This window comes from Chanodichthys erythropterus, chromosome 3 (genome assembly GCF_024489055.1).
Source record: "Chanodichthys erythropterus isolate Z2021 chromosome 3, ASM2448905v1, whole genome shotgun sequence".
In the NCBI taxonomy this organism is placed as follows: domain Eukaryota; kingdom Metazoa; phylum Chordata; class Actinopteri; order Cypriniformes; family Xenocyprididae; genus Chanodichthys; species Chanodichthys erythropterus.
Window position 1 is genome coordinate 2,570,537 of NC_090223.1, and position 19,678 is coordinate 2,590,214.

The window sequence follows — 19,678 nt, forward strand, 5'->3', positions numbered from 1 at the left end:
TGAAATATCATTAATATACAAAGTGCAACCTCAAAAGCTGTGCTACACATGCCTAGGTAAAAGATGAGCATAGAAACCTTCACATTTACAGTATAATGTCTATTTATTCAAATAATGTTTCGCTATGGCATGCATTAAATACATATTATATGCAATAAAGGTAATAAAAAATATCAATGCCATTTATTTGTAATGTTTGTGATGTGATGGGACTGATGTGACAGGGCCTGACGGTCGGCCATTTTAAACTGCCATTACTCAGGCTGCTAGCATGCTAGCATAAAAACTGTTAACATGCAGGCAAGGAAATTCAGGAGCCTTTTCAGACATGTTTTGGATTGAAACATTTTCATTATTTTCTGGGATGTTTTACAGTGACAGCGCCTGACCCTTTAGCTCGTCCTCCTCAAACAAACACACATAAACAAGCTTAAAATCATAAAATTCAATGATAGAACTCACCCTTGATCAGTGTCAGCTTCACCTCAGTCAAATGATGTCACTTCCTCTGAGTCATACCCTCAAAGGCCTATTGCAAACTGTAACGGCTCCTGAAGGCTTTCTTCTGATTTAAAGAATCACGCTTTAACTGATGTCTGAACGTTTAATGTCTTCTTTGCAAAACTCAGCATTACGCCATCTTGGCCTTATTTCGACACCATCTGCACATCGTGACACCTTTTGGATATCATTCGACATCATTTAGATGCATAATGTGTGTGTATTTATGTCCATATCACAGTTTACAAGTTTGTAGGTTATTAAATTAGTATCAACACACAAAGCACATTAATTTGCGAATTAACAGATGAAATCCAAAAAATAAACATTGTGCCTTCTACTCAGAAATCCAGGAGACATTAAAAGACATTTGGAGACATTTTTCCCAAACAAATATTCTTCTCTCGATCAGACACCTTTTTGTTCTTGTACATCTCCTCGTGGTTCTAATATTCACCCCGCTAGCTAGATCACATGACAGATTATAGCACTACACAATGTTCACCTGTAGGCGTCGCTATTACCAAATGATTTCAATACACAAAATACAATTTCCAAATGAACATTCATAATACATTACACAACATTTGTAATACACAAAATACCCTTTCAAAAAGCAATCAGCTGATTCACCTTTATCTGTGACAGCTACACAAACATTTTACTGTATGTAGAGTTTTATGTGAAGTGACAGGACTGACCGAAAACATGGGGACAGTTGTAAAATAGTATTTATTTGTAGAATATATGTATAATTTCATGTTTGTTTTAGTATAGAAAAGCAGTTTTTAGCGTAACAAAACTATAAAAGCTGTAGCTCCAATTTGGCTGAGGACAAGGACAAAAATAGGATTTGTTTTTTGATTTGAATCTAACAAGTATCTGTATGTACTTGTTAATTAAATGAATGTTTTCCCTCTTTTTCAGCAGTGGATCATGTCTATCATCAACATGACGTGTGCAGAGATTCAGTCCTCAGTGGGGTTTGTGTTCGTGATTCTGCCTGTGATTCTGAATCAAACACTCAATGATCCTGACTGTGAGCAGAGCTGGTATACAGAGGTGACTGTTACACACACACACACACACACACACACACTTGTGTATATGGTTTACAGGGACTAGGCGTAATGGTTTTCATACTGTACTTACTGTTTTAAACTGTACATTCTCTCCCCCTACACTACCCCTACCCCTAAACTTACCCATCACAGACAACTGTCTGCAGTTTTTGAATTTAAAAACACTGTTTAATGTGTTTTTTAAGCAACTTGGTTCACGAAAAGTGTCCATTGTAATACCCATGTCATTATACACATTTGTGTCATCATAAACCACAAATTGTGGTTCAGCCGTAGGTAATCACAGCGTGCCAGGGGCGTTTCCTCCGAGGAGGCAAGGGAGGCAGTGCCTCCTCAAAAAAATAGGATGAGAAAATAACACAAATATTACAAATTATGACTTTAAAAAGAGTGCAAGTTACTCGTATTTCTAAAGGAACACTGCCCAACAGCGACACCCGCAGGTAAAGTTACAGCAGGAGTCATGCCTCCCTTTCGTCTCATAGAAAACCATAGAAAATCATCAGACCACGGTGGGTTTTGTGGGGGGTAATTGAGAATGAATGGGGGAAAGTCACATGAGAGGAGGCAATGTCTCCATCGCGCTATGATTGGATGTAATTGGTTATGATTGGATATGATTGGTTTGTACGATAAATCCCGCCTCTTGTTGATGCGTGCGTTCTTTTGTGAGGAACTACTTCCTTCCGCCACAGATTCAAATCTCAAGTTGACAGCTTAACAGTTGAGCCCAAGATCCGTTACTAATTCTAAAATGTCACTTTACGTGGAACGTTGAGTCACTTTATTGTATTAGTGTATTATCACTGTATCATGTAGAGCATTATGAGAGAGAGAGATCACCTGAGCGAGAATTACCTGTGTCTGATATAACATTATTCTTCAGGTCGATGTCCATTATATCCACTATAAAAATCAGTTTGAAATCCGCTGAAGAAAAATATCTTTGTCCTTTTAACAGTTAAGGGGATTTCCCAACTTCCTTGTTTAGTGTTGTGACATAGTGTTTTGACTCATTTGTTTATACAATGTGTAAGTAGAATGAAACATGAAAGATTGATATTTCTATAGACTAAATATTTGTATTTCTTTATTTAGTTTTCGTAGCACAAACTGATGTATTACGATACTGTCCAACAATGACTGGGTTATCTGGGATGCAAAGGCAGCTTCTTGTGATGCTGTTAGTGTGCACCGTGTTGAACAGGTTCAAGTAATAAACCATTTTATGATACAGTTGAGGGGAAAGCCTCAGTGTTTCGCAAAACTTAATTTTGAACTTCACCCAGTCCTTTCAAAATAAAAGTCTGTTTGGACTGAAGCATTCAGTCTTTGCTGCCATCTATTGGTGAGTTAATGCAACTTTCACTGAAATCCATGTCACAAACAATATTTAAAAATTTAGCAATACCAAATATGGCATATTATTTATATTATTGTTTATATATATATATATACAATAGGCATTATAAAAGACAATAGGAAATAAACACAATCATACAATTCAGTTAAACGTACAAAAGCAGCGCTCTAGAACAGGATGTAAGTTAAATAGAGCCTAAATATAAAATTATGAAAGTTAACTTAGCCCTTAACCCAATTAGATTCACTCAGGAACTAGTAATAGATTAATAAGACCAAAGATTGCCCATTTCATATACCCAACATGAATTATATCTTGTGTTTAACTACTATAAGAGCCAGTGGTAAAATCCTGAAGGACTGGCTGAAATGAAGCTGTTCTCAGTGGGTACATGAGTACTGAACAATCGCTGACTTGCTTCTCCGACAGTATCTAAACAAATTCTCAAACAGGTGCTATGTTTATATATAAATCACATTTGAGGTCTAAACAACTACATTCTTATCTAAAAAACTTTAAAAACTGACAATAACAGTAGTATTTATAAAAAATATGGACTGCCGCCATGACAGTCGCCGCAAGCGGAGTGACACAAACGCTGAAACGGTTCCAGTGCTGATTCTGGAGTATTGTACAGCTGGAGACGGCTCTCAGCCAATCAGATTCAATGAGTGGGTTTATGGATAGTGTAGTGAAGGAGCATAGTATATTGATTCATCATTTAGTCTCATATAAAACATCTTGTTTCTGTGGGGCCCAACTAATCTTTGTGAGGACATTTGGTAATTTCTGACCAAAACATTTCTGTCCTCAAACTACACCATCATACTCACTCAAATGCATTACTTGATCCTCTTGTGTTTGATTTGTTCAGGACGGGCATCTGTTAGCAGATCCTTCAGATCCACACAAACTGATGTATCCTGTGACATCTGTATCATCTGATAGACTCGTCACGTCTTACTGTGTGGATGAACTTCGTCATGAGATTCAGTGTCACTCTAAAGGAGTAAATCAACTCAATCTCTCTCAACATTCATCTGTTTTCATATTTAAAGGGGTCATGAACTGTGTTGTTTTAAGACACAGTTTTAATATAGTGACTAATTTTATTCAACTGGCCCCTGGTGTCAGTAAAAGCTTTTATTGGACTAACAAGGAAGTTTTCCGTTCTGAAACTTACAGGATATTCTTAGAGTATGATGACCTCTTATATGTCAAAAGCTCAAGGAAAATTTGATCTCTCAGTTCATCACCCCTTTAAACACAGAAATGATGATCTTATTATTTTGATTTAATTATGAATCATTAGAGCTGCAGTTCAACATGAACACACATTTACACTGTAATGAATCCTTGATGAACACCATAAACACTGCTCTGATGATTCTTTCTTTCATTTCAGATCACACATGAGACCGTGTTCAGAGGTGAGAGACACTTCACAACACAACTGATGGACAGATGATCCTTAAAGACGCATTGAAATATCCTCATGTCATTCCAAACCTAAATGACTTTCTTTCCTCTGTCAAACACAAAAGCAGATATTTTTTAATATTGTTTTAAAGTCACAGAGGTTTGGAGTGACATGAAGGAGAGGAAATGATGACTGAGATTCACTTCTGATACACTTCATACACATTCATTACTATGAGAATCTGCCTTGACATTATTATAGACATTACACACATCTGTCCTGATTCAGATCAAACTCTGTGTTGAAGTGAATCTGTCCTGATTCAGATCAAACTCTGTGTTGAAGTGAATCTGTTCTGATTCAGATCAAACTCTGTGTTGAATTGAATCTGTCCTGATTCAGATCAAACTCTGTGTTGAAGTGAATCTGTCCTGATTCAGATCAAACTCTGTGTTGAAGTGAATCTGTTCTGATTCAGATCAAACTCTGTGTTGAAGTAAATCTGTCCTGATTCAGATCATTCTCTGTGTTGAAGTGATTCTGTCCTGATTCAGATCAAACTCTGTGTTGAAGTGAATCTGTCCTGATTCAGATCAAACTCGGTGTTGAAGTGAATCTGTCCTGATTCAGATCAAACTCTGTGTTGAAGTGAATCTGTCCTGATTCAGATCAAACTCTGTGTTGAAGTGAATCTGTCCTGATTCAGATCAAACTCTGTGTTGAAGTGAATCTGTCCTCATTCAGATCAAACTCTGTGTTGAAGTGAATCTGACCTGATTCACATCAAACTCTGTGTTGAAGTGAATCTTCTGTAAGTGAATCATGATGATTGTGAATGTGTTTTTCAGTGAGGAATGAAACTGCAGCGACTCCAAACTCAGGTGAGTTTCAGCTGATAAATTAATTCACTAATAAAACATTGATTCAGATCTGATTCAGACTCAATCCAGTTTGAATGTGAACAGGCCTTTGTTTTCTGTCATATTGTCTGATATTTGTGATCATTGTGTGTTTTAAAGATGTTCTGGATGAAGTGACTCCATCTCTCCAGCTCTCAGGTAAAACATCAAGAGCTTTAAACCCTTTAAATTCTAATATTGATTCATCATTGTTAGTGATTAGATGATTTCACTGGTTTATGTATTCATGGTTTTATTGTCAATGGCTTGTATAGATCACTTGTGGTGGATTTCTGTTCTTGTCATCATCTTTCTTCTGGCATTTCTCTGTTTCATGCTGCGTAAAAGGATCTTCAGGTGAGTCCAGACTGATCTTTCCTAACATCGTACATCAGTCTTTACCTCTGACACTAGTTCACAAGAGCTCAGGTCATCATCATATTTTTATTCATTTCATCTTAACATCTTAACAAGCTTTAAAAATTTTTTACGAATCTGTCACATTTGTAAACAAATTTCTAGATAATGAATTTATACATGTGACCCGTGCTGGCAAAATGAGTCGCAATGATCAAATTTTCAAAAATGAGTTATTGTTATTGTCACATTCTCTGCTGAAAATCCTTCAAAATGTCATATGATTTGACAAAAAATGACTAGGCTACATCTGTTTGAAGTACATAGTCAGCAAAGTCAGTTTTAAGAAAAATCGAGTTAAAGTTTTTCTGAAGGATCCAAAACAAATCACCTAGAAACCAAAGTATGCAATAATAAGTGTCAGTCTGTTGTTTTCAGAGGGAAGCGCGGCTCACCTGTGAGCATGAGGATGATCCAGGGAACAGGTGAGTGATCAAACTGAGAGAAAGGCTTGAAACTGTGTTTCACTGAATCACATGATCATTTCAGAGGTGACACAGATGGATGATGAAGTAACCTACAGCTGAGATGGATGAATCCAAACTGAATCTGAATGTGTTTCACGCAGGGATCTAAAGGTTGGACCTGATGATCCTCGTTCACTGCAGAAATCTTCAGTGTCCAGATGATGATCACCATCTGATGCTTTCAATCAACATCACAGCTCATTTTTAATATGTACTCCCCTTACACCGCCTTGTTTTTCCTTCACAACGAAGTACAAAGTGGATTTCCAGACCCTTCACTGTCTCTGTTCCTCTCTGTTGAAATGAGCTGCTGACCTCCATACGACCTTCAAGAAGCAGCTAAAGACACTTGTTCTGCATGCATTTAATGAACCCACAAGCTTAAAGCAAGGCACTTTGTTAGAAAAAAACATTCTCCTCTTCTCTATAGGGGTGTAAAGGCTCCGGTATACTTCAAACGAAATCGAAGAAAGAACTGATGTGACGTCATTTCGAACAAGATCAGGCCAAAACAAAGTTCGTTTTGTGTTCTTTTTGGAAGTTCGAAACGGCTTGCCAAAGCAAACTTTCAGGCAAAGTTCGTTCCAGCACCAAAACACCTTCGTACTACCATTGGTCAGTGACGATAACGTAACAGGAGGTGTGCGCTGAGGCTCCGCCTTCACTCGCGTGGACCACTGACTCATTTGATCTGTTGAGTTTGTTCAGGTAAGATCTCTGCGGGTGAAAACATGAACAGACTAGATAGCTGCTTTATAGTACAAAATGAAGTTGTGCTTGTAAAAAAATGAGGCACTAACACTGTTTTTCATGTTTGATAAAGCTGCTTGATTTTAAGCAATCCATTGAATAAAGTGCTATATGAAGACGTGACGTGACTGGAGTGCAACTTTGGAACTTCGGTAAAGTTGGTTTTATATTCGCACATTCGGACATCCGTATTCAATAGTCTTATTATTCACAGGTAAATATGCCATTAAAACAATACTTGCCTATTTTGATCGACTGTGAAAAATGTTGTAAGTTGACAATCGTTGGTTGTCAATATCATGTCGCTGCTTAAAATTCGCAAACATTAATTTATTGCTCATTTATTGGAAAGTCTGAATTTATCAGAAGTCCGAATGTGCGAATATAAAACCAACTAGTGCTAACATTCCCATGTTGTTATGATCAGACGCTTTTCTTATGCTTTCTATAATAAATGCTTACTGTTTTCTCATTTTTGTTGTGTTTATTTTGTTACTGTGAAGAAAGTGCACAGCACATATTTACATATTCATCTAAACGTCGATCTTAGCAGTGTGGGCGGCGTTAGATGGTCGTTTACAGTATATCTCTGGTCACACGTTTCGAACTTCGTTTTACCCCTAAACGAAGAACGAAAAAGAAGTTTGTTTCAAATATACCGGAGCCTTAACAGTATAAATATTTATACAAATCATTTTTGGTTCGCCATTCATGTGTACTGAATAAATATGGTTTTTAAACCATCATCACAATCATTTCAGTGATTTGTTCTGAAAAGAAAATTTCTGAAAAGAAGCAAAACTTTGTTTTAGTTGATGTTCTTTTGTAGTTCTTGTTCATGGTCTTTGTAGTTCTTTTTGGTCATGCTAATTATTTCTGAATGTGTTGCTTGTTATTTGCTCAGTTATTTAATCATGTGCTTGTGTGAATTGTTTGTTTGTTTGTACGTGTGCCTTTCATGTGGTTATGTATCAAGGTCTTGAACCTACATTGGTCAAGTTATGGACATGTCTCATGATTGGAGCAATTAAACACCTTTTTTTATCTTCATATAGATCCAGACTATATATGATTTTTTTGAGGCCACATTATAATGTAGTTTATTACTGGTTCAGTGAGGAGTTGTGTCTTGAATTGATAAAACATTCTCTTGAACAAATGTAAATAAAGCTGCTGTTGATATTTTAATATTGTGTTATTCTTAAAAAAACAAAAGAGGTTATTTTGTGAAATATCTTTTTTTGTTTTTTGGTCCATACATTAAAAGTCAGTCAGTTGGGTCCAATATTTTTCACATTGGATGACATGAGGGGGAGTAAATGATCAGTTTTGAGTGAACACTTTAATTCATCCGATCACACCACGGCCATCTTAATTCCCTCTGTCAGTGCTGTCACTGCTCATGCTGGTGAGTGCTGCGAGATGTCTGCACCTTTCTGTTCATTCCTGGAAGTCATGTGGGTGATGTGGTCATGGGTGTGATGAAGAGGCGGGTGTTTGTTCAGGTTGGAGGCAACAGTGAATGCAGGTCTTTTGTGTGGCTGATAGCTGTGACTTTCATCAAGAATGGTGGTCCTGTGTTCAGTTATGATTGAAAACTTAAATCGCACATGTTTGCGTGCTTAAATACAAGCCTACTTCATTTTTGTCTATGTGAGCTTGTGTTGTAGGTCAAGCAGAAGCATCAAGAATAGTTTCACCACACACAACTTTAACTGAAGCTAAAGCCAAATGCCACAGCCGTCTTCGTGTTTCATTTAAAAAGTGGTTATTAATGTTTCGTACTGTATTTTATTTTATGGTAAGCATCACGCTTCAGATCTTCTGATCCTGCAGGTAAGAAATATCTTCACACATACTCAACAACCGTATCGTTGCCAAATTGATTTTATCCTGATTATCTGAGATGGTGTGGTTCATATCGACATGTTTCTTTGAATTTTAGGGAGTTTCCCCCAAATCAAAACATGGTAAGTAATGTGTCACTGAAAGTAATTATATGACCATCATTTTCATCACCTTCTGACCTGTTATAGCCTAGGTGACATGAATAGATAACAATGAGTGTGTTAGAGGAAGTGTTGAGGTTAATTTGGTGACAGAAACCGCAGTTAGACTCACACTTCATCTCAACATTTACTAATACATTATTACAATCAAAAGTTGTATCTGTTAACATTGGGTAATGTTCAGTGTTTTACACACACTGGTCGTCAGTAAAGCTGATCTGTTGGATGTTCAGGAGACACTACAGTATATTTTCTCATCAGTAGAAGAGACTGGGATTGTTGTAACATTTTGGCACTTTTCATCTCAAATTTTGAGCATTTTCAAACAATCATCTGCTATAAAGTTATTTTGAAATGTAAAGCATTCATAAACTGTTCAAAGGATTGAATAAAAAGTTTGCAAATATATTCGGTTGATTAGTAAAGCACTATGTGCATGTTTAAAACTATGTGCAATTTTACTCTATCCACCTTTCATGCATACCACTTGTGTTTCTTTACCACTTGGCATTTCCCCAAAGCAAAACATGAGTAATAAGTTCCCTCAGCACTGTGCAAGAAAGATAAGATACACAGCTGTAAAGATGTGAGGCAACAAAAGACGTGCAAGTGATATTACGACCTTAAACAAGAATGAAAACTGTCTAGACCAACATATTTGACTCAATATCTATCATATAAACATATTTTAGATCACCAAAGTCACTGAAATACACAACAAATTAACAAAGTTACCATGATACCACCAAATATATTTGCTAAAGATATAATTACAGTTCTGACCATACATTAACATGCTTACAGGCCAATATACTGTATACCATTGAACAATATTGCTTTCTATGAAGCATATAAAGAAGAATTCAATGTAGTAGTTTCTTGATCATTGGACATTGTGTCACTGAGATCCAGAGACTGCACAGTCATGATGAGCAAACAGATGATGATTCAACAGGTCTCTCTGTGTCACTGTGGAAATAAGCAGGAGAATCTGCTGTTCTTGATTTTCCTCCTCTGAAGACAGTTTACGTGAATACACTTTTGTTGGTCTTGTTTTCTATGTCTACACAAAGACTTTTCAACCCCACATAAAAACTTGTTCTTATGGCACTTTTGCGTACATGCAGTAAGAGTTAGTCAAAACTTATTCTACAGTTTGTTGCTAGAGTATATTAGTCATAGGCTATACATTGCAAATGGCGCCGAGCTGTGAAAAGCTTCCTGGTAGATTGTCCTTCTAGACTGTAAAAACAATTACTCCTCAAGGGAAGCCAATCATCGCAGTCTGTGACGTAACATTTCAATTCCCCAATAAAATCTCTGTATTTCAGCCCGTTATTCGACTGCGCACTGGTTGACTGAAGCACGGGTGCGCGCATAACCTGTTGTGTTGACTTTAGTTGACTTCTGATAGACATCATGTGAGTGAACTGAGACGGGGAGTGCCCCGCAGGAACATGCCCATATATGAGTGATGATGTATGTGTGATTCTACAGCACAAGCGCGCTGCAAATCGCCGCACAGACAGTAAATCAGACTCTTTCTGTGATCTGCAGCAGCCCATCATCACCTAAACACCGGATCCCCGTGCTGCAGGTATGGCTACTAACCTGGATTCAGTAATACAAATGGAATTTGCTGTATAACGTGGAATAACAACTGTTATTATTATTATTTTTAAAGGAATGATATGTTATGGAATCAAAAAGCGTTAGCATATTTTGATACTCTTACTGTTTTGGATAGGCTAAATTAATTGTCTAGTGTACGTGTATAGTGTACATTGTGTACTGAAGCAGCTCCAATGTAGTGATCTATAGCCTACCTTGAAGTGTGTAACTCACAGCAGCAGGACTGACTTCAGATCAGTGTGAAACTGTCTGTACTTTCCTTCTCTCCACTTCATCTAAGAAACGCACTTTAATTCATCCAGGATATTTCAGGAGAGGAGTAATTCTGCTCTCTGCACCCAAAGATTCGCTAAACTTGTGATTTACATTTAAATACACTTCAACTGTGAGCCGTTTCTGTGATTAGCAGGTTCTTGCGTGTGACTCGAGGTAAATCAGCGAGTCTTTAATCCACTCGATACTCGATATTTACCTGCTTTGTTTATAAAAATTCATAGCTAATAAGTGTGAGTCCTGCTGTGTAAACTGTCATTGTCCATTCATTCAAACAGCGAGTCGCGGTCAGCTTCGTAAATCTAAACTGTTGGACAAGTGAAATAGCTACATGCATGCACACACACACACACACACACACACACACACACACACACACACACACACACACACACACACAAGCTCTAAAAGAAGTGACAGTTATTTGTTCTTCCAGTGTATTGTCATATCTTCAGTAATTTGCATATTCCCGCAGCTGTGACTCACATGATCTGCAAATTGAGATTTTTCATCTCGCATGCGTGCACGCGCCTGGCCAATAGGCTATTATGCAAGAACATCTGAGATAATAATAAGTGGCCACTAGAGGGAAATTATGTGTGCGACACTGATTCTCGGAATTACAGCACTTGTTTTGTTTTGGTTTTTTCTCCCGCAGACTGTACACACTGACAGCTGATCACATCGTCAGTTTTCACTCAGTTTCTGCAGTTACGGTAAGTGCTTTTAAATGACGATTTATTATCATTTTAGAGTTTTTTTTTTATTATTATTATTTATATTTGCCGTTATATAAATATTTACAGAATTAGTATACTATTATAACATGTTCGATGCTCTGAGTCTAAATAAAGTGCCGTGATGTTCCTGTGCAAATATATTTAGCCGGGGAAGGTCTCTGTTTAAATTATCAAGTTATAGTAAAAATCGTGTGCAAACATGCTGATAATAACTGGGAAGGTTTATTTTTTGAACCACTTTCATTCTGTCCAAACCGGCAATTTGCATTAATTTATGTTTTAGTGTAAAATACATGTAGGGGAGAGCGGGGTTGGTTGGCACACTTTTCACTCTCTGTCATATTTCTCATTCATGCTATATGTGAAAATAGTCTAACCAGTATCAACTGAAAGGTTATGATCTCAACTAATCAACAGATATATTTAATGTGCTTGAATGATTTGTATTTCCTTTAAAATTAATCATTAATTCATGTTGTGCACTTGTGCCAACCAGCCCCCAGTATGGGGCTGGTTGGACTTCGGTAAAGTTGGTTTTATATTCGCACATTCGGACATCCGTATTCAATAGCCTTGTTAATCACACTACATTGGACAAATTTGTTCAAAATGTTGTAAGTTGACAATCGTTGGTTGTCAATATCATGTCGCTGCTTAAAATTCGCAAACATTCATTTATTGCACATTTATTGGAAAGTCTGAATTTATCAGAAGTCCGAATGTGCGAATATAAAACCAACTCTACCGAAGTGTGTAGTATTAGGAGTAACAGAAATAATGCAGTCTCAAAACAAAACAAAAAAGTTCTCCCCACATATATTGTAGAACTGTGATAGATAGAGATATATAAAATGTAAGGATTTCAGTTTATAGAGATAGGAATCGTCTATATTTTGACAGGAAATTTACAAGTTTCTGATGAGCTATGCAATGGTGCTAACATCATGTCAGTAAAGAGGTGTGGATGGGGTTGGTTGACACAGTCTTTCCTCTCTCCGTTGTTCTTAAATATTTTCTGACCATTTTGACTTCTAAAAGAAAATTATTTAATACATAAGTTAGTTCATTATATTATATTACATTATATTCATTATGTTTTAACATGTAAAATACATAAATTAATAATTTTTTTAACCAAATGGCTATGTGCCAACCAACCCCCAAATCATTGTGTCAACCAACCCCATCCACACCTCTTTACTGACATGATGTTAGCCACATGGCATAGCTAATCAGACACTTGTAAATTTCCTGTCAAAATATAGATGATTCCTATCTCTATAAACTGAAATCCTTACATTTTATGTATCTCTATCTATCACAGTTCTACAATATATTTAGTGGGGAGAACTTTTTTTGTTTTGAGACTCTAAAATAGAAAAGTTGTCTCACCTCAATAGTTAGTGACAGTTGAATGATTTCAGTAAATGGGTGTGGTCTGGTCAAGAGGGCAGTCATTTTAATGTTAGATTTTTGTGGCAGCACCCTCTAGTGTACTGGGATTTAACTGCGTGCCAACCAACCCTTGACCCAACCAGCCCCGCTCTCCCCTAAATGGGCGAGGAAATGTCATTCAGGTGTCGTACGATGTAATGTGACACAAGTTAACATGAGCCCAACGCTTCCCACAATGACTGACGAATACTTTTGAATGATTTGTACATCAAAATCCTCATGAATTTTGTCTCCATGTGATAGCTCGTCGAGATAAGACGCTTTAACGATAAATGGTTTGCTTTTTGTTGTAGACGCAGTTTGAGTCCCATAAAAGTAGCCGACTTTATTGCCGCTTTTGCTAAACAAACTTTTGTCATAACAAGTAGGCTAATGACATCACTTTTTTTTTTTTTAATATTTACAATACCATCATCATGTAGTGGAGAACGATCGTTCAGTTAAATCGAAACCTCTACGCTCGGAGTGGGTCAAGTATGTCCGGTTACATGTTCATATCACACCCGTTGTTATAGCATATTTAACCATAAATAACTCATTTAGTGGAAAACAAGTTTGCCGCAAGCAGCACCTTGTTGAATGAATTAATTCTTCCGATTTCAGGCGCATGCATGCACGAGCTGTGACATCATTTTTCTGTAATTACGAGCTCTATGAGGACGTGGACGCTTTTTACAAGCTAGAATCTCTACGAGGCCGCGTGAACGCACCTTTAGTTTCAAAATAGGAGGGTGTTCATGTGCAATTTTTTTTATCTATTTATAATAATTCCGAGACCACGTGAAGGCAGCATAATTCTTTCACTTTCAGGAGCCACTAGGAGAATTTAAACATTTTAAAATGTAATACAATACTTATGATTTCAATGTTTTTTTGGGAAACAGGAGTCTATATTTCTGTCAATAGAGAAATGTTTATTTGCCGTTGATCAGTAAAGTACAGCAGTAAAATGCACTTCTGAATGTATTTTTTCATGTTTCTTGTTATTTGTTTAAGTCTTCAAAACATAATTTTGTGTTTTTGAAGTTATTTTAAGAATTATTATAGAAGAGAAATTAATGATTAATTTAAGAAAAATGTAAGAAGGTGAGGCCAAAACTTTCACCGCTTTAAATGCACATCATTGCACCTTTCCACAAGTTTTTAGATGTTTGCTCTAATAATACACTTGTATATAATATGCAATAATTAGTTCTGTGATTTGTACAACAGCTTCCTCCAAGTTGAACATGTACAACATCTCTGTGTCGTGTGAAGAGATTCAGACTGCAGATGGTTTTGTGTTCAAACTTCCTCCTGATTCACTGAATCAAACACACAATAGAGACTGTGAGCAGTTCTGGTTCTCAGGGGTGAGTGTGTGTTTCTGTCCTCAAACTACAACATTACACACACACACACACACACATTATTTGATTGTCTTTTATTTGTTTAGGATCAGTGTGTAGCAGATCCAATGAATCCCCTCAAACTGGCCGATCCTGTGACGTCTGTCTCGTTGGATCGTATCGTCACGTCTCGCTGTGTGAATCTGATTCATGAGATCATCTGTGATGCTTCAGGAGTAAATCAACTCAGTCTCTCTCTCAACACATCATTCATCTGATTTCATATTTAATCTTTCATTAACACTACATCTAATGCTTCTTTCTTTCATTACAGTCTCTTCACAGTCATAAGACCATGTTCAGAGGTGAGAGAGTAAAACACAATTAGAGATGCTTGATATATCGCCACCATCATATTGGTATAAGCAGATATACTGTATTATTTCCTTCAGCTGAGACACTTCAGATGAACACTGTTCACCATGATAGTTTTGAAGTGAATCTGTCCTGATTCAGATCAAACTCTGTGTTGAAGTGAATCTGTCCTGATTCAGATCAAACTCTGTGTTGAAGTGAATCTGTCCTGATTCAGATCAAACTCTGTGTTGAAGTGAATCTGTCCTGATTCAGATCAAACTCTGTGTTGAAGTGAATCAGTCCTGATTCAGATCAAACTCTGTGTTGAAGTGAATCAGTCCTGATTCAGATCAAACTCTGTATTGAAGTGAATCAGTCCCGATTCAGATCAAACTCTGTGTTGAAGTGAATCTGTCCCGATTCAGATCATACTCTGTGTTGAAGTGAATCAGTCCCGATTCAGATCAAACTCTGTGTTGAAGTGAATCAGTCCCGATTCAGATCAAACTCTGTGTTGAAGTGAATCTGTCCCGATTCAGATCATACTCTGTGTTGAAGTGAATCTGTCCCGATTCAGATCATACTCTGTGTTGAAGTGAATCAGTCCCGATTCAGATCAAACTCTGTGTTGAAGTGAATCAGTCCCGATTCAGATCAAACTCTGTGTTGAAGTGAATCTGTCCTGATTCAGATCAAACTCTGTGTTGAAGTGAATCTGTCCTGATTCAGATCACACTCTGCGTTGAAGTGAATCTGTCCTGATTCAGATCACACTCTGTGTTGAAGTGAATCTGTTCTGATTCAGATCAAACTTTGTGTTGAAGTGAATCTGTCCTGATTCAGATCAAACTCTGTGTTGAAGTGAATCTTCTGTAAGCGAATCATGATGATTATGAATGTGTTTTTCAGTGAGGAATGAAACTGCAGCAACTGTAATCTCAGGTGTGTTTCAGCTAATAAACGTGTCTAATTCACTAATAAAACGCTGATTCAGATTCAGACTCAATCCAGTTTGAATGTGAACAGGCCTTTGTTTTCTGTCATACTGTCTGATGTTTGTGATCATTGTGTGTTTTAAAGATGTTCTGGATGAAGTGACCCCGTCTCTCCAGCTCTCAGGTAAAACATCAAGAGCTTTAAACCCTTTAAAATCTAATATTGATTCATCATTGTTATGAATATAATTTCACTGGTTTATGTATTTATGATTTTATTGTCTATATGGCTTGTATAGATCAGTTGTGGTGGATTTCTGTTCTCTTGATATTCTTTCTTCTGGCATTTCTCTGTTTCACGCTGAGGAAAAAGATCTTCAGGTGAGTCCAGAAGATTTAACTGTGTCAGAGAGACTTCAAAATAGATTTAAAAAGCTCAATTATGATTGATATAAACCATGACTAACAATGAGTGAAATGATAATTTATGATTTGACCTCTTTTATCTGTAGTCATATTTAATGATGATTAAAGATTTTAAGGCAGTGGCTTAAAATCTTAAAAATCTCCCTAAATAAATATAAAGTACTTTGGTAAATATAATAATATTTAATAATAAGTATCGATCTGTTCTCAGATGTTTTCCAAAGGCAGCGCCATCCGTCTGCAATGATTTAGACAAGAGGTGAGTGAATCAAACTGAGAGAAAGACTGAGACTTTTACTGAAGCTCACAGATGGACTATGATTTATTCTGATGTGCTTATGATTATGTGTTCTTTCAGGGATCCTGAATCTGACGGGACTCTGATGAAGGTCAAATCTGATTCACTGAATCACTCTGAATCTGACGGGACTCTGATGAAGGTCAAATCTGATTCACTGAATCACTCTGAATCTGACGGGACTCTGATGAAGGTCAAATCTGATTCACTGAATCACTCTGAATCTGATGGGACTCTGATGATGCTCAGGTCTGAAGCTCAATCTGAATCTGAATAGATTCTGATGAAAGTGCTTTAAGGTTAAGACCATATTCTCTGACATTTGACATGACATATTCTCTGACATCTTTGACTTTTAGGGTTAACTGGCCCACACTGAACTTGTTTAACATAGTGAACGATTTCAGAAAGAGTCACCTGATCAAAAAGTTATGTTAAGGACGTAGGGAAGGGTTCGTAAATGTACTGTGTGTGTGTGTATATATATATATATATATATATATATATATATATATATATAGAAGTTATTTTTTTTTGTTCATTAATGTACACACAGCACCCCATATTGACAGAAAAACACAGAATTGTTGACATTTTTGCAGATTTATTAAAAAAGAAAAACTGAAATATCACATGGTCCTAAGTATTCAGACCCTTTGCTCAGTATTTAGTAGAAGCACCCTTTGATCTAATACAGCCATGAGTCTTTTTGGGAAAGATGCAACAAGTTTTTCACACCTGGATTTGGGGATCCTCTGCCATTCCTCCTTGCAGATCCTCTCCAGTTCTGTCAGGTTGGATGGTAAACGTTGGTGGACAGCCATTTTTAGGTCTCTCCAGAGATGCTCAATTGGGTTTAAGTCAGGGCTCTGGCTGGGCCATTCAAGAACAGTCACGGAGTTGTTGTGAAGCCACTCCTTCGTTATTTTAGCTGTGTGCTTAGGGTCATTGTCTTGTTGGAAGAGCAACAAGCACTCTGAGCACTCTGGAGAAGGTTTTCATCCAGGATATCCCTGTACTTGGCCGCATTCATCTTTCCCTCGATTGCAACCAGTCGTCCTGTCCCTGCAGCTGAAAAACACCCCCACAGCATGATGCTGCCACCACCATGCTTCACTGTTGGGACTGTATTGGACAGGTGATGAGCAGTGCCTGGTTTTCTCCACACATACCGCTTAGAATTATGGCCAAAAAGTTCTATCTTGGTCTCATCAGACCAGAGAATCTTATTTCTCACCATCTTGGCAAACTCCATGAGGGCTTTCATGTGTCTTGCACTGAGGAGAGGCTTCCGTCGGGCCACTCTGCCATAAAGCCCCGACTGGTGGAGGGCTGCAGTGATGGTTGACTTTCTACAACTTTCTCCCATCTCCCGACTGCATCTCTGGAGCTCAGCCACAGTGATCTTTGGGCTCTTCTTTACCTCTCTCACCAAGGCTCTTCTCCCCCGATAGCTCAGTTTGACCAGACGGCCAGCTCTAGGAAGGGTTCTGGTCGTCCCAAACGTCTTCCATTTAAGGATTATGGAGGCCACTGTGCTCTTAGGAACCTTAAGTGCAGCAGAAATGTTTTTGTAACCTTGGCCAGATCTGTGCCTTGCCACAATTCTGTCTCTGAGCTCTTCAGGCAGTTCCTTTGACCTCATGATTCTCATTTGCTCTGACATGCACTGTGAGCTGTAAGGTCTTATATAGACAGGTGTGTGGCTTTCCTAATCAAGTCCAATCAAGTCTGAATACTTTCCATACCCACTGTATATGTGTGTATATATATATATATATATATATATATATATATATATATATATATATATATATACACAGTTTATAGCCATACCGAAATGTAATATATATGTACATATATGAAATATCAATATTCTGTATGTAATATATGCTCATATAAAGTAAAAACATATTAAACCTATTAGAAATTGGAATGATTCCATATGTTGACATAAATATATCCCATATAAATATATATGTTTATGTATGCATAATACATATTTTGATATACACCGATCAGGCATAACATTATGACCACTGACAGGTGAAGTGAATAACACTGATTATCTCTTCATCACAGCACCTGTTAGTGTGTGGATATATTAGGCAGCAAGTTAACATTTTGTCCTCAAAGTTGATGTGTTAGAAGCAGGAAAAATGGGTAAACGTAAGGATTTGAGTGAGTTTGACAAGCACCAAATTGTGATGGCTAGACGACTGGGTCAGAGCATCTCCAAAACTGCAGCTCTTGTGGGGTGTTCCCGGTCTGCAGTGGTCAGTATCTATCAAAAGTGCTCCAGTAAGGAACAGAGGTGAACCGGCGACAGGGTCATGGGTGGCCGAGGCTTATTGATGCACGTGGGGAGTGAAGGCTGACCCGTGTGGTCCGATCCAACAGACGAGCTCCTGTAGCTCAAATTGCTCCAGAAGTTAATGCTGGTTCTGATAGAAAGGTGTCAGAATAGCTGCAGACCAGTCATGGTGCCCATGCTGACCCCTGGAACTCTGTGGATCAGGCCTTTTCCCTCCACACACAAACTTGCCTCTAGAAGCATTTTAGTAAATTGTGTGCATGATTTTGTAAATCAAGGGTGAAGAATCATATCTCCACCGTGGGCCACGGCATGCAAGGTGAGTTTCATTTCTACAGCTCATCTAAAACTAAAGTTTCACATGAAATCAAATGCCAGACAGAGACAGAGAAAACTCACTGTAGGCTGTGAACAACCACAACAGGATTCACCTCTTTCAGTCTAGCTAATCCCCAGATGATTTGTGTGCAGACAGTCGATATATACACTATAGCTGAAAGCAGTAAACAAAAGTGTTAAGCGCTGAATACTGAAAGGCATGCGCTTTATGGTATGAACCACTAAAGCCACACTTGTAGGTTTGGGTTGCACCATAATTTCTGCATGTATTTTTCATTAAGCATTATTTGAAGCTTCTGATGACCCATAGAGTCTGTGTCCTGCCGGATGAGCAGCAGATGCCTCTGATTTCCTGTAGAATATCATATACCTTCATCCAGATTATCTTGATATTTGTACTCTGACTAACAGCTGTGAGATACTGATGATTCTACAAGATGATAATGATACCCAGTGAGCCACAAACACCACACCATCCCTACTGTCTGAAGCTGCTCACTCATTTCTAACAATGAGGGAAATAATCAATGGTTGAGTACAACTTCCCTATGAGTCGCTTACATTAAAATGATGTATGAAATCTTGCATCATTCATGAAACAATATTGCTCTTAATAACAGACAATTTCTCAGACTGGCAAAAATAAAAATGGACTGTAAAGCAAAAGCAAAGG

At 37.6% G+C, this 19,678-nt stretch overlaps 1 protein-coding gene across 1 annotated transcript; it reads left to right on the plus strand.

Annotated features, from left to right (window-relative positions):
• Nucleotides 1–9,909: 9,909 nt before the first annotated feature.
• On the plus strand, nucleotides 9,910–16,685 carry LOC137015903 (uncharacterized). Its single transcript, XM_067380738.1, has 10 exons — nucleotides 9,910–10,505; nucleotides 11,472–11,529; nucleotides 14,221–14,360; nucleotides 14,444–14,572; nucleotides 14,671–14,701; nucleotides 15,603–15,635; nucleotides 15,774–15,812; nucleotides 15,928–16,009; nucleotides 16,266–16,313; nucleotides 16,413–16,685. Exons 3-10 carry the CDS (start codon nucleotides 14,238–14,240, stop codon nucleotides 16,627–16,629), a joined length of 702 nt encoding a protein of 233 aa, XP_067236839.1. The 5' UTR covers nucleotides 9,910–10,505; nucleotides 11,472–11,529; nucleotides 14,221–14,237; the 3' UTR covers nucleotides 16,630–16,685.
• The last annotated feature ends 2,993 nt before the right edge of the window (nucleotides 16,686–19,678 follow it).